General features: G+C 40.1%; 1 protein-coding gene across 2 annotated transcripts in view; it reads right to left on the bottom strand.

Annotated features, from left to right (window-relative positions):
- tmem132e (transmembrane protein 132E) overlaps window positions 1–15,544 on the bottom strand; it is a 436,417-nt gene that overhangs the window by 52,993 nt on the left and 367,880 nt on the right. For both annotated transcript variants that reach the window (XM_063485752.1, XM_063485750.1), the window contains exon 4: window positions 9,001–9,193. In XM_063485752.1, the coding sequence (XP_063341822.1) occupies window positions 9,001–9,193 (193 nt within the window). The remainder of the gene's footprint in view (window positions 1–9,000; window positions 9,194–15,544) is intronic.

Raw genomic sequence — 15,544 nt, 5'->3', positions numbered from 1 at the left:
CATATAGGATCTTGGAGGTGGGCACGCTACACGGATTCCAAACTACCATCAGGGTGTACACCTCACCCCTGGCGTCGTTGCCCACCTCTCAATTTTAAATACATGTAGACATTGAGGGCTAGCAGGAGGGGCTATATGCTTACCTGCTGCTCTGGCAGGTGGCTCCATGCCCTCCTGGGTTTTAAATGCACCTTAGAACACACATACATCAACAGTACATATGAGCGGGTGGAGGGAGGTTTGGAGTCTTCCTACACCCCCGTTCTCTGCGGCCTGCTGGAGCAGGGGGGCTAGGAGGAGGAGTTGGCCGTCCGACTGGGGTCTGGTGTATGGGGCCTCCCTGCTGCTGCGGAGTCGGGGCGGTCTGCTTCTCCCCACCGCAGGGAAAAGGGTTACACCACCTGAGTCTGGGTGCAGTTTCCCCCTCCAGGGGCAAGGGTACCTAGACTCGGGGCTTAGAGTACGCTTGGGGAGTGTGATTGTGTGTACAGCGTCTCTCTATGTCTGTCTCCACGTTGGGTGAGTGTTGAGCAATTGTATATGAGAGCATGAGGGTGGGAATAGATGTTTGTATCTATGTGTGCCTGTTTGTCTGTGTCTATATGTCAGGTTGGGTATCAGACGCCACCTCTCTGAGGACATCTCAGGCCCTCCAAGGTTTGGAGGCCCATCTCCCCCCACCACTTCCCCTGCCGGTGGCGGACGCCCTCAGACATCGGTGCGTTGGTGGTTCTCTGTCTCCGGGGGTGGGCGCCCAGGTACCCACCGGCTCACTCCTTGGCGGCTGCTTATTGGGGCCTGGAGCCTGGGGCTCGCTCGGGCCACCTTGGGGATGGGGTGCCCTCGGCCTCACGGCCCGGGGCTCGGCCACTCAGGCACAGCTGGCTGCCGGCGGAGCTCACGGGCACGTCACTGCAACCCCCCCTGGCTTCTGCTCCGCGGCTGCTGAGTGACCCCTCATCTGGGACTCTCCTCAGCTCTTTCTGGGATAGTGGCGCGGCTGCCCCTCTGTTGGTCTTCCTTGGTCTCTTGTGTTCTGGGGGCCTCTGGATGTCTGGAGTCTTGATCTCCTCCATACCTGCTTCATGCCCTGGAGGTCGGGGCAGTGGCCCCCCACACCCTCTAGCAGATCATTACATGAAGGAACCTTTTAAAAACAAGCGCGTTCATGCTCACAGGTGTACACACGGGTGATCACACACACAAATTACACCCTTTTTGGCTCCTACCTCAAAGCACACTGTGCGCTGTCGATCTCACGTGCTGCACAATAATGTTTAATATTTAGTATTTACTGTCATATTCTCATATATCATTGTGATCTTGTTTATTACTCTCGTTTTCTTCTGCTTGCTTTCTTTTTTCTTTCTCAACAGGTGATCCAGGTGATCGATATATGTATTTTTTGTCTGCTTATTCTGTTGGTTTTTGTTTTTTGCCCTTTTTCCCCGTCCCTCTTCTCAGGTTTTTTTCTTTCCCTCTTTCTTTCTCCACATTCTCTCCTCCAGTCAAGTCTGTCCCGTATTCAGCAAGTGAAAATAAAATAAACAATAAAAAGTTGAATCAAATGGACCATTACGGCAAGGCTGGGATGGTCCATTTGGTAAAGTAAATCCGTTGGGCATCTTTCTTCGCCTTTAGACAATAATTCTGATGGCAAAAGAACCAAACGGGACAGGTTAAAAAAAAAACAAAAAAAAAAACAAAAAAAAAAAACAGCATTAATCATCAAAAAAAAAAAAAAAAGCTACTTTTGTCTGTTTCCTGGTCACATGGTCAAGATGAAGTTGAAACTGAGCATCAGAATGGGGACTAAAGTTGATTTAAGTGATTGTGAACATGGTTATTGGTAGACGGGCTGCTCTGAGTGTTTCATTGGCAGATTGGCTGATTTACTGGGATTTTCCCACACAACTATCTCTGGGGTTTGGCCCAGCATGCTTTTTGCCAATTTTATTAACCAAAAAAGAGAAACTACCAAACAACCGGCATTGCTCTGAGAGAAACTGCTTTGTTAATGCCAGAGGACAGGGGAGAATGGCCAGATTTCTTTGAGCTGATAGAAAAGCAGCATTAACTCCAATTACCACTCCTTACAACCAAGGTATGCGGAGGAGCACCTCTGAATGCACAAAATATCTTAGTCGATGGACGACAGTAGCAGAAGACCACACTGTGTACAACTCCTGTCAGCTAAAACACAAAACTGAGGCTACATTTACATGACCTCACCAAACTTGGACAATATAAGATTATCTTGGAGCACTTTGAGCCCCTTAGGGTTCAGGTTAAATAAGCATCATACACCACAGCCTACCCGAATTTGCTGCAGACCAAGTTCATCCCTTTATACCTACAGCACACCCAACCCATGTCACATAGCTCAAATCATCTCAAACTGGTTTCTTGAGCACGACAATGAGTTAACAGTCTCCACAATCACCACATCCGAGTCCAGAAGAGCATCTCTGGGATTTGGTAGAATGGGAGATTCACATCATGGATGTGCACCAACTGTGTGATGCTGTCATGTCAATATGCAATCTCTGATCAGGTGAATCTGCCATAAAGATTTAAGGCTTTTATTGCTTCCTTTTAGCTTCGAAAGGCAAAAGGGGATCCAATCCAGTACTAGCAACATGTACCTAATGAAGTAGTTGCATGATATTACACTAGGTATTACTGAAGGTACTAGAGAAGCCTTTTTATGATTCACAGTAACCAAAAATAATGCTTATTTATCTTATGAAGTTTTTGTACTTTCTGAAACAAAACATGAGTTTCCTTCTCTGACCCTTGTTAGTAACTGGCTGCCCGTCAAAAAGAAGCTTTGAACAGCCAGTGGGTGAGACGTAGCTCACAGAGATAACCATAAAAAAGATATGCCTTCTCTATAGCATCATAACAGATTCATGAGTGGAGCTTAAAGAAAAGCTTTTATTTCTGTTCTTTTATATTTAAAGAAAAGTCTATTAGGTCCTCTTTGACCTCTATTATAAATCTATATTAGTTTCTTGTTAGTACCTTATTCCTTGTGTCTGTATTATCCACATGCATTTATATCCTTTTAAAATGATCTGAAGCGTTAGGGGAACAGCATGCTTTTTGGCAGTTGTATTAACCAAAAATATGTTCTCATCCAAGTAAAACCCCGTGATTAAACCAATCTATTTCAAAGACCTTTTGTTTGGAATAATAAAACAAAATGTGTTCAACAAATTCTAGTATTAGAACTGATTTGTTTTTGTTATTGAAGTTAAGGCATCAGGCAGGAAAAGCAGCCTTTTTTTTATTAGCTTAGAGTGTGGGGCCAATTTATGGGAAGCAAAGCACACCAGACCACCTTGGATAACTGACTGGACTCTAGGGGACAATCCTAATTGAAAGACATCCTCCCTAAGCTCTCCTTGCTGTTCCAGCATCTGGTAAATATTACAAAACACGAGACACTTTACCAGTAAATGTGTGCTGCAATGGGATCTCTAATTATACTTACCTAAATTCAGCAGAGAACAACGATCAGTCATCAGTTTGCTCGGCTATCGTTTCACTTATTTATCAAGTTCTTCAGGAAGCAGTGAAACAGTTTTTTAAATACACCACGGCAAACATTAAAAATGCTGTTGTCATCTTACTGAACCCACTGGTTTTGTTTTGTGACTTTAAAAGCACAAAACTACAATTCAAACTGGCTCACCCGACATCATCAGGCCCAGGTAAAAAATATCAACTGGGCTAAAGCCTGATTTTTTTTTCATGTCATAGAGGGAGGATATCTCTAATAACATCATCTGAGAACTGTAGCTCTGCCTGTATCAAATCAAGACCACATGCTGCTTGAGAGGGGCAACCTTACTTTTAAAGTTTGAAATAATATGGCGCCCAGTTATTTAAACGAACTCCTCAACATGTATGACCCCCAAAAGAGCACTGAGATTGTCTAGCCAGATGCTCTTAGCACAACCAAGGTCTCGATTGAAGCATAGAGGAGATCGGGCCTTCGCAGTAGCAGCACCCAGACTCTGGAATAATCTGCCAGAGGAGATTCGTACTTCAGAGTTTATTCAGTCTTTTAAATCGCGTCTTAAAACTCACTTTTTTACTTTGGCTTTTAATTCGAGTTCAGTATGAGTACCATCAGGCATGTTTTATTTTTTTTAAATTGTTAATTCATTGTCTTCTCATTTATATGTATTTGTTTCTAATTTATCTATATTTGTTTCTCTAGTGTTTTTTCTTGTTTTTAACCGATTGTGAAGCACTTTGGTCAACTCTGTTGTTTTTAAATGTGCTATACAAATAAATTTTGAATTGAATTGAATTGAACCAACCAGAAGACAGATCTGGCATCATGCAACTTTGAATCGTGCATATCTATTCCAGTAGAATCCAACAATAAGATTGTCAACTTGGAAATAAGCATAACAGGTCCACTGTTAGTGAACGTTTTCCAATTTAACCAAATAAATCAAGAAAAATAACCTTTTTTAAAAAAAAAGAATTCTGTAATATTTAGTTTTACAATTTTATAAATTTAAAAAATGTGTTCTGTTTGAGAAGATTTTGTGTTTATGTGTGTGTGTATGTAATGTCAGTTTCCTCTAAGTTGTGATTAGAGACGTTGTACAACCAATTTCTACACAACTTAGTTGCAAATGCCCACAGGGGTCTGGGTTTGTGGAGTAATGAGGCGAGTTTACTTTGCGTGTGAGTCCACAAAAAATGCTCAACTATTACCATCTCTAGCTGCCTTTGAATAATGTAAGCATATACTTTTTGCCAGATGTGTGTCTTTATAAATGCACAAGCGTATACATTTGAAAATAACCCATGACTTGAAGCTCTAGAGTTTGTGCAACACAAAACATCATTTTTTATTTAACATCTGGTCGATGTTGTGGCAGAGAGCAGCTAATGGAAGTGGGAATCTGGCATAACTGTTACTCCCTCCTCTGTATCATCCTGCCAGTTCTCTCTCTTAAAAAAAAGTCACGTGAAAGAGGGCTTTAGTGGTTTGGTGTTAATAGCAGCTCAAAATGTGCAATAAGCCCCGGGGTTGATTTAACCTTACCACCCTGGAATTGTTTCACTTTTGACACTGTAAATTCACCAGTAATTCCTCCCTTTTCCTCCCCCTTCCTCCTCTCATCGGCAGCGGGTGAGCTGTAGTTAGCACACAACCCGGGAACGTCCACCTCTCTGTGAGACGCTCTTCTTCATTCTTCGTCCTCGCTGTTCTCGCTCCTCGTTCACTGTTCCTGACTCCACTCTAGACATTCATCTCTGTCGCTTTGTGACACAAGAAGCATCATTTTTGTATTTTAGGGACAGAACCGCCTCCCACCTCTGTATATCCACAGTTTCACAAAGAGCCGATTTGTTCTACAGGCTATAAGTGGGCGTTTGCCACCAGCTGAAACGTGCTAGTGGATCTGCATCTGTGGCGAAGCTTAAAATGAGTACAGGAAAATGAAGAAGAAGAAGAAAGATGTACAATATCAGAGTCAGACTCTTGTTACATCATGAGTGTTGTTTTCTTTGACTATTGTACTCTTAACATAATTAGTTTCAGCTCTAAATATTTTAGTACCTTGACCTGGGCAACAAAGAGATGCTAATAAAAAAAGCCCCTGGGACACATTGGTTGAACTGATAAATATGCAGCGGTGTTCATGTTTGTTGTGATAGTTACTCTGCAATCTGGTCATAAAATCATCCTGTTTATACTTTGTTGCTAGACGCCGTTCCTGTTAAGGGCTGGAGAAACACACACCTGCTGCAGGGTCAGATCCATGCTGAGAATTCAACGTTCATAACCATCACCATCAATCAGTCATAGTCAGCAAATTACTCATGTCCCCCCAAAATAACCACAGCGACTATCAAAACACAAACAATCACCACTATGTGGAACGAGGGGCAAATAAAAAGTTTCATGAAAACTTGCCTCAACTTTTTTTATGTTGTCCTGTTCCTGAACTTCTGCCAGTGCACTTTTGCGCCACTTGCAGTATTCTGCATTATGATGCATGCTGGATCTCTTCCATTGTGTCGAAATGGGAGCTATTTAGCCTCAGCATAATTTTGGGTAAGAAAGCATAGCTGCAGCAATGGGGCAGGTTGCCCCAAAGCTGAGGTCGTTATCACAGATGTGATGGTTCGACCCTTTAAAGATGAAAAAAAAAAATGTCTCTGCTTTCACTCTTGACCTAATGAGATGGCTTCGGGCTTGGACACTGTGGTCTCTGCTAGTGGCATGTGCTGTTTGGTCTCTGGGTCATAGCAGGAGACCCAACTCTCATCACCGATAATGATCCTCGACATGAAGGTTGTGTCAGTTTGACACAGAAGTTGATGTTTGCTTTCAGCACAAGTTTGATGTCCATGGTGAAATCATGCAATCACGTGAGTGGTGAGAACAGGACCTCTACAGAGTTGTCTAAACACGGCTGGAAGAGGAGCTGGAAGCCCCTCTGTGCTGCCTGAGGGGGAGACCTTCAAGGGGAGAGGAGCTAAACTTAAGCTACTTAAGAATCTGCGACGATCAGTTGGACTTCTCCTTTTGTTCTGATAGACCCACCTGTTTTCAGTTTGCATTGTTTTTATCATCGGTTCTGAAAGTGTGTTACATTTCTATCTGGACCAGAAGGGTCATCACTCTCACTCTTTGATATGAAAAAAAAAAAGCCTATTTACAAGATACTCTCCTTTTTCAAGGTGACCATATTGGATCCTGACATCTGGAAATAGTAAATGTTGCCTGCTCATAATCGTTTTTTAAGTTTAGGCTTTGTTCACTAGATTCATGAGGTTTAGTGGAAATGAGATTGTCTCAAGTTTGATTTTTAAGTGAACTGTGTCTATTTATGTCATTGAACAATGTCAGCAATCCTTGATAGACTAATTGGAAGCACTCTAAATTCCACTGATGTGAAAACTTTTTAAATTGATCAAGCCTGACTGGTCTCATTGTGCAATTTGTTACAGATCATTTTCTTCCTTTTAGTTTGAAAACAAGCAGGGAAGTATTTTTAGCGATGGCCATGAAATTCCACAACAACTAAAATAGTAAAATGACAAGAATGCCAATCTCCTTTTAGCATTTACATGATGGCTGCGCTTAGCGACTGCAACTGAAAGCCATTACAATAAACAATTCGACCAAGTGAGGAGAGAGTAGAGGTGGCAAATTCTTCCATGCAGCCTGGTTTGGATTGTAAATTTTACAGGGCAAAGTCATATAGGCAGAAATCTATTTCTGCAATGCAGCGAAACACATCTGGGTGCAAGATGCATGCTAATCCCAAATATCAAGGGGCCCAGAGATATTAAGCGAACCTTATGTTACAACAGATGTGAATCACACAAAGTCATAACTGCAGTATATTTAATGGAGCTTTAGATGCAGAACTGTTCTAATTATGCAAATATATAACAGATAACCAAGAGCTGTTATTAGAAGCACAAAGCCTTAGGAGTTGTCAGTGTAGAGCTCCTTCTTATGTCTTAAAATATTTTTAAAAGCATATTTTCTGTATTGTAAGAGAAAACATTAGCTAACTCTGTACTGGTGGAACAGCTTAATGTTTGTAAAGGGTTGATGGCCTTTGCTCCTATGAATATGCAAACATCCTCAGAAAAAAGCTTTGAGCAATTCTTAGACATTTACTGCTCCACGCAGTCTGCTGTATTATGTGCCATGAACAATATGGTCTCATTACTGGCAAAATAGCGGATTTCAATACACTAAACAACTCCGCCAAAACCACAAGAGAGTTAAGCACAAAGGCAGGTGTAGTTGGATGTTCTCAGCACTGCTTGGCTGATTAATTTCTCTTTGCTTCCATAATCTTTTTACAATGCTCAATAATTGCCACCTTTCAAAAGGCAAAAGGAAGAGTCCAGATTAGAAGAGTAATGGACACTTGGACCGGTCGGCTCTGAACAATCAGTAAGTCGCTGCAGACGGCGTAGGTGTTGATTGGATGTATGTGCAATGGCAAGCTGTCTGTGTCCAGAATGCTCTGCACACATTGTATACTGAAACTAGACCTGCTGAGGAATGAATGTGCGCTGATTAAAAGGAAAAATAATATAAAAAAAAATGTTAAAAATTAAGTCAGGTTTGCAATTTACACTGACACTGAAGAATCAGGAAGCAGAAAGTGAATGGCTATTAGACATTTCAGAAGAAATACGTAAAAATCTTGTACTGTACGGTTACTTGCTACTGTTAAATGACTAATCCCGCAAAAAATTGCTATAAAAACACAGGAAATGTACAGTAATGTAACATTTTATATAAACAAAACTGAATACTGTAACTGATTAGCATTCCAAAGTGTAGATTATTCTATTCTATACATTCTCTTCCTGTTTAAATAAATCACTGCAGTCCCGTAAAATACTGGTGACTGTAACAGCCGGTATTTTAGTGATATTTAACAGTAACAAACTGAAACATCTGTTTTGTGTGCCAGTACTTACAAATAGGTATGCACTATTTACAAAAATATCTAGAGTATAACGTATTTCTCATTTGCAATATAACAGACTGTCTCTTATTTACCAAAGCTGTGTTTTTTTTCCACTGTACTTAGAGTTTAGTAGTAGTAGAAATGAGTCCCTGTTATTCAGAACCTTACATAAGCATGTTGCAGCACTAACACATTGTCAGAGTTATATTGTACAAGGGTACTGAACTTTTAATGAAACCAACCAGTGTATTATTCTGCTTCTATGGAAGTCACACAATGGCTAATGTAATAGTCCACACAGAATTTGGCTCATAATATCAGACCTAGTGATGGTTTTACTAGTAAAATATTTTGTGACCGCAAAATATGTGTTATATTTCAAAGGCTTAAGGCAGAAACCTACACTAACAGCTTAACTATAAATTACTTAATTGATCAGCATTTGAAATTAAATATTATTGAGTAAAATAAAATGAATGTGAATGTTTAAAAATGACATCTACATGAATTTCTCATTACTCACCATGGCCAGAGGGATGATGGCCTGAATGTCCCGCTGCACTACCGTCAGTTCTGTCACGACCTTCTCTGAATCAGGTGGCGGGTTTTGTCCCTTATAATCAATGTTCCAGTTGATCCTTCTGGTTACCGAGAGGCTGGTGAAGTTCTCCATCTCAAAGTCCAGCTGCATCACCTCGACATTGCCCACAACATCCCTGCCAGACCGCAAGGAGACAGCCATCAAACAGAGCCCAGCGTAAATGTCAAACACTGCTCATAGCAACATATTCATCCAAACACAGGAGAGTGTACATATGCAGAAATTCTGGCAGTATATTTGTTTTCAGTGATGAAATTGTTGACTAGATAGCGCTTAATTATTAAAAATGTTATTTAGTGTGTGGTTGACACACTGCTTTTAATTTATTTTTAACGCTGTCCCCGAGTTACCCTTGAGTTGAAACGAAGAAATAATGCATTCATTAAGACTTCAGCGTGTGAAACACTGCAGCCAAGAGCTTTAGAGCTGAATAGATACTTCTCAGACGGCGCAATTTCAGTATTTGTTCTTTACTCAAAGCGATTCTACATTTACATATCTTAAAGTAGAACTTTCTGTAGACCTTCAATAGCACACCATATATATAAGTTCTGCATATAATCTTATACATAAGCAGGTGATCACCTCCAAAATAAGGCCGTAGCTTTTTTTCTCTTGAATAGAAAGGAGCTGTTTCAAGATTGATCACAGTTTTGTGGTTGGATCAGTGAATCAATGGCCACAAAGCTGCCCTGGACAAGACCTCTGATTAAAATCTTGGCTCTAGGATTTGGTTTTTGCTCTAGTCAAATCAATGTCGCGCATTCAGCAGAGCTGAAGAGCTGAGAGTTGTCAGCCATAGTCGATGATGACAACGCCCTATCGCAACTTTTCATTCAGTCGGCGGGATCATAAACAGCTCCTTCACTGTCTTCATCAGATTTCCTGACAGATACAAGGTAGATAACAATGCTATAGAATCTTAAAGGTCATAGCCAGGGGCAGACTGAAACAAGAGTTTAGATTGGGTCATTATTCCGCTCCGCTCTGCTCATGCAAACCAGCAGAATGCTAATATTGCTGGCTCACTCTACCGTCTGTTTAGGGATATCCAGATATCAGGTTTTTATTTTTACTTGGCAAGCAAATTACAATGTAAATTGTAGTATTTATAACAGCAATAATCTGTCAAAATGATATAAAAATGTATATTTTCAAATGTTCGCCATGCCTGTTGGTGACCAGCAAACATTTACTAGGAATACACCGATTACAGCAAAAAAACACATGTAGAAAAGCAGTCATATAAAATAATCAGGATACACTTTTAGAACAGAGAGAGATACCTTTATATGTTTTTATATCAAAACATCAAGTACAAGTATCCAAAAACTTCAATTCAATTTCATTTATACAGCGTCAAATCACAGTACCAGTCGCCTCAAGGTGCTTTATATTGTAAGGTAGACCCTACAATAATAGATACAGAGAAGAACCCAACAATCACATGACCCCCTATGAGCAAGCACTTTGGTGACAGGGGGAAAGAAAAACTCCCTTTTAACAGGAAGAAACCTCCGGCACAACCAGGCTCAGGGAGGGGGTGGGGCCATCTGCTGTGACCAATTGGGCAGAGAGGAGACACACAGAGAGAACTTCACACATATTCACATGAAACTGATCTTCAGCTCACACAGTGTTTTAGCTGGTGTTCTGGATCGACGCAGTTCCTGACTGGCACTTATTTTTCAGTATTTAACTGCATCTCCTTTTAATTGTCTCCCTTTTTCAACCAGCATTACTTAATTCATTGTCCGCCTTGCAGAGAGAAAGGGAGGATGTTGCATGTTGTTGCTGTTGTGTGAATTTATTTGTGTTTTTATGCTAATTGTTTTGTTTTTCTTCCTAAATTTAAGTTTAGGTTTAAGAAACACGCACTCAGTCACCAATTTCTTTGGTTTCTTGGAAAATTAAAGCACTTTCTAAATGTAACATTTCAGACACGACAGCAGTGTTTCTCGAGGTCTCACACTGGAACTTAACACATATCCCAGCCATCAGCAGACAGCGTGCTGAAATTTTCTCATTTTAACTAATGATATGCTTACATTTTGAAAAATAAGGAACTATCTTAAAGGCAGGGAACAACACAATTGGCATGTACTGTAATTACAGTGCACAGTTAAAGAAAAAAAAAACCCCTGATATTAGATTTTTTAAAATGTTCCTATATCCTTTACTTATATAAGAGTGGTAAAGGGGGCATTATTGAGAAATAATAGTTTTCTAATGGTTTTCCTACTCACTTTATTAAGTTATCATATACAACGACTTATTCAGGGATTGACTTTAAATGAAACAGAGAGAAGGGTCTTGTCAATAACCAATCACTGCTCCCTAATCTCGCCAGCTTTCTCCTTCTATCCTAAGGTCTGAGTGTTGAGTCTGTGCAAGGAGATTGCAAATTCTGTTCTGCCTCTCACTTTGGAATAGACGTCATTAAATGGGCTGCAGATTTGCTTCTAACTGATCAATCGCTATTGGTAGGTAACCTGATTGTTCTCATGGCCATGCACACAAACTATCTGAACACCATCACCCTTTGTGCCTGCATCTACCAGAAACTTTTGCTTAGCTTATTACTATCACAACCATGCCAACGATTCGAGAACCACAGCGGCCTTCTTATTATGAAAATTCTGCTTGTTGGGCTTGTAATCCTCAGGTTCAACAAGCCTAACATTAAACAGTCTCGCTGGTGGTGAAGAGGCAAATTAATTCTCTTTCCAGCTGCTGCGAGAATCATCCCACCCAAGCCTCACCTTTAGCGAAAACCGAAGCAGTAGCTATCTGTCCTTCACAAAAAGCAGAAAGCCATCCCAGCATTCGGTCTGAGAGGCTTTTAATGAAAGCTGGATCAAACTCCATGTACAACCGTCCGCCCACAAAAGGTTCCTCTCAGGAACACCGAGATGAGATCTCAGCCTATTTGTCTCGACATCACTCAGTGAAAACAAACACCTCCGTCTGTCTGTGACACACTCAAACTGTCATCAATACGGCCCACTAGAGTGAGTGCAGGTACAGCCGCTCAATACTATGTTGCCTGCCACCATGCTGGAGGGAAGGAAAATGATGTTCACAATACAATGGTTTAGGTTAGAGGGCACACTTCTTTTTTATAAGAGTGAACTGCAAAATATGAAACTGTAGCTGAGAGCTGCAGAAGAAAAGCTCGGATTTTTTGACTCAAAGAGCTGTAGATTCACTTGACATTATGACATTAGTTTTTAGATCTGAATCAAAAGAGCAGATCTGAGGAATTATGGCACTGCTATCTGTTACCACATGGCTTAACATGGCCTCTCTGCTTCTTTACATTGCTGTTATCTGCATCGTGACTCCACAGAACAACTCCAGAGTATGAGCTTCATGTTTCACTTTAGATCTTTGTCTTGCCAGTTAATGCCACTTCATTTTCTGCTTGGCTGTATTACAGACAGAAAAATAATCTTAAAAGCAAAAAAATGCACAGTCAGCTCAGTCAAATCACAGCCAAGAAGGTCTGGTTCAAATCCACGGGCCACCTGGGGTGTTCTGTGTGGAGTTTGCACGTTCTCCCTGTGCCTGCATGGCTTCCCTCCGGGTACTCTGGCTTCTTCCCACAGTCCAAGCACATGCACGTTAGGTTAACTGCTGATTTGAAATTGCCCATAGGTGTGAAAGTAAGTGTGAATGTTGTCTGTCTCTATGTGTTGGCCCTGTGATAGACTGTGGACCTGTCCAGGTGTTTACCCTGCTTCTCACCCGGTGGCACCTGAATGACCCTGAATTAGATAAGTGGAAGAAAATCAATGAACAGATGTCAGCTCTAGTGTGTTTTGGTACACATTTTTTACAACAATCGGCTTCATCCGATGAATGTCCCTGTGTCCATTATCTACTTTTCTGGAGGAAATCCTGCACGGCAGACCCACTCATGTGACTTTTTCTCCCGTTTACAATTTAGGCTAAAATTTTCCGATGGTTCACTTTGAAATGTCAGTGCTGTCACTGTCCTGCATTGATGCCCTGATTTCCCATTGCTGTAACCCGTCCACCAGAACAACATACACCTAATTATATTAGCCCTAATTAATTCTCCTGCTGAACTAAATCAAACAAGACTTGTCCAACTCACTGTGTATGTGTAGTGTACCTCATTAGATAACACTTTTTAACAATTTTAATTGGGATCTAAATCAGTGTGTGTGTTTTTCACCAAATGAGGCCATTCTGTGGAGGAATCTAACATTTACATTTTAGGAGACAAACTCCTGCTGTAGACGACCACAAATACCTGCGAATCATAGTTAAACTTTAATTTGAGTCTTAAATTTTAAAAAGTTTCATTATTACATTTATTCTGGCTGACTTTATATAAAAACAAAACGACATGTCCACACATCTCCCATATTCATTATTATGGTACAACATGGTCTAAATGGTTTAAACCTATTACAGTTTTTATAAAAAATAACTTTAAAAGGTTTTCAATAAATAACCATCGTCATTTTTTTATTTTACAGGAGCGGAGATTACTCTGTTTTTTGCAAGCACACTGCCTTATTTCTGAAATCATAGACAATACATACAACATTTAAATGCCCGTTATAGATATGGTTGTATTAATCAGTTCTGTGGGCACCGAGATGATTTTGTCCTCCTGTTGCCTCGTTGGTATGTGGTTTTTTTTGGGGGGGTTTTTTAAATATCTGTAATGTTGTATGTTTATATGATAATTTTTTTTATTTTGCTTTTATTATCCAGCCAGGAAGTACTGATGAGTTACAGGTCTGTTTACTAATGTACAGTGTGCCCATTAAAAACAGACTAATAAATACATACATAAAAGGAAAAATGAAAAACTAATAGTAATAATAGATACACTAATAATTAAGCTAGTTGTTTTTCTAGTTTTTAAACCAGCATCTATGAAAAACAAAAGTTAAGGCATAAAAAAATATTAATGTGGTATTATGTTATATGTTATAAGTGCTTAATTCATCATTTATATATCACTGCTCCTCCTTAGTGTGTCATTTATAAATACAGGTATGTTTATCCATCTGTTAATGTTACACCATGTACAGCTATCGCTGCCGCTACATCACTGCTAGTAAGAATCTTAATAGTAATCAGAAAAACATGGTCATAATAATATCTGTATTATTAATGGAATACTAAGGAGGAGTAATGCTGTATAAATGATGACTTAAGCACTTACTAATGCCTTAATAATGCTTAATGGTGTAAAATTATTATAAAGTGCTACCAAATTATTTAAGACATACATTTTGTGATTTGTAGCCTCGTCCAGGATACTAAGTACCACAACCATGTGACTGGTTTTCGGGAAGTGGATTTACAGTCCAACAATGCAGCTGTACAAAAAGCAGACTGTGATGAAGAAGTCAAACTAGATAGTGTTGGAGCTTCCATACAGCGACTCCTTGAAGATGTAAACCATTTGGAAAGGAACCCCGGATGGACTTTTTGGATCCATGGACACCTCCCCTTCTTAAAGCTATCATGCAATTATTAATGATGACTCACTTGAGCTAATGATGGAGCCACAAAACTCAACACAAAGGCATTTTTAAATATTAGTGGGCGGTGAAATCTTAAATGTGTGATTTCACAAACGAAGGGAGAAACCATGGCTCAAGAAAGTCTGGCCTTGTCTCCATTAACTTAATGATGTTCTGTGTGTATAGCACAAAGTATATATTTTAAAAGCTGCAGCTTGGGGCTTTTTCAGAGCTCAGGGGGATTTTCGTTCTTTGATCAAAGGTCTGTTTGAACTGATTAACAGGGAGTGTTCATTGGATCAAAGCGCTGCAAGGCAGGGTTACAAAAGCAGGAGAACAAAAACGATGAACAAAGAGTTGAAAATGGTTCATGCTTAAGTCTATGGTACTACAGCCCTTAAGTATGACTTTTTGAACATTTAAAACAAAGTCAAAGTTTGCTTAAAAGTTAAAACAACACTTCAACATGTGCTGTTTGACTAGAATGACAGGTTATTCTAGTCTGTAATCTGTGTAATCCAGTTTATTTCTATTAAATGACTTTTTAAAAAGCCCTAATGCTCACATACACCAACAAACAGCTAAAGTTTGGGGCCTTAAAAACTCCTAAAACTGAGTCACTATCTGCTGCTTTTCCCCACATTTCAGGAAAAAGCACTTTTCTGGATCATAAAACATGCCAACAAAGTAAACCGTGCATTGTGTTCATTGAAAGAGTCTTACTTGAGTGTGGAAACAGTTTGTGTACACAGGCCAACAGAGGACATCTTTTGTGCTAAGAAACACATTTTCTCTCCTTTGCAGAGTCAAAAACGGGCAAACATCAGTGACGACGAAGCAGCTTTGCAAAACACTGTACTCGCCTGTCCTCCTGAAGCCTTTGTTAAGAGTCAATATTGGCATTTAAAAATGTTCTCCAAGTCTTTTCCCTGCTTCTCTTGTTTAACCCTGAATTA

The sequence above is a fragment of the Pelmatolapia mariae genome, linkage group LG10_11 (assembly GCF_036321145.2).
Source record: "Pelmatolapia mariae isolate MD_Pm_ZW linkage group LG10_11, Pm_UMD_F_2, whole genome shotgun sequence".
Classification (NCBI taxonomy): Eukaryota; Metazoa; Chordata; class Actinopteri; order Cichliformes; family Cichlidae; genus Pelmatolapia; species Pelmatolapia mariae.
The sequence above is the reverse complement of the archived record's forward strand: the minus strand, read 5'-3'. Positions and strand labels throughout refer to the sequence as shown.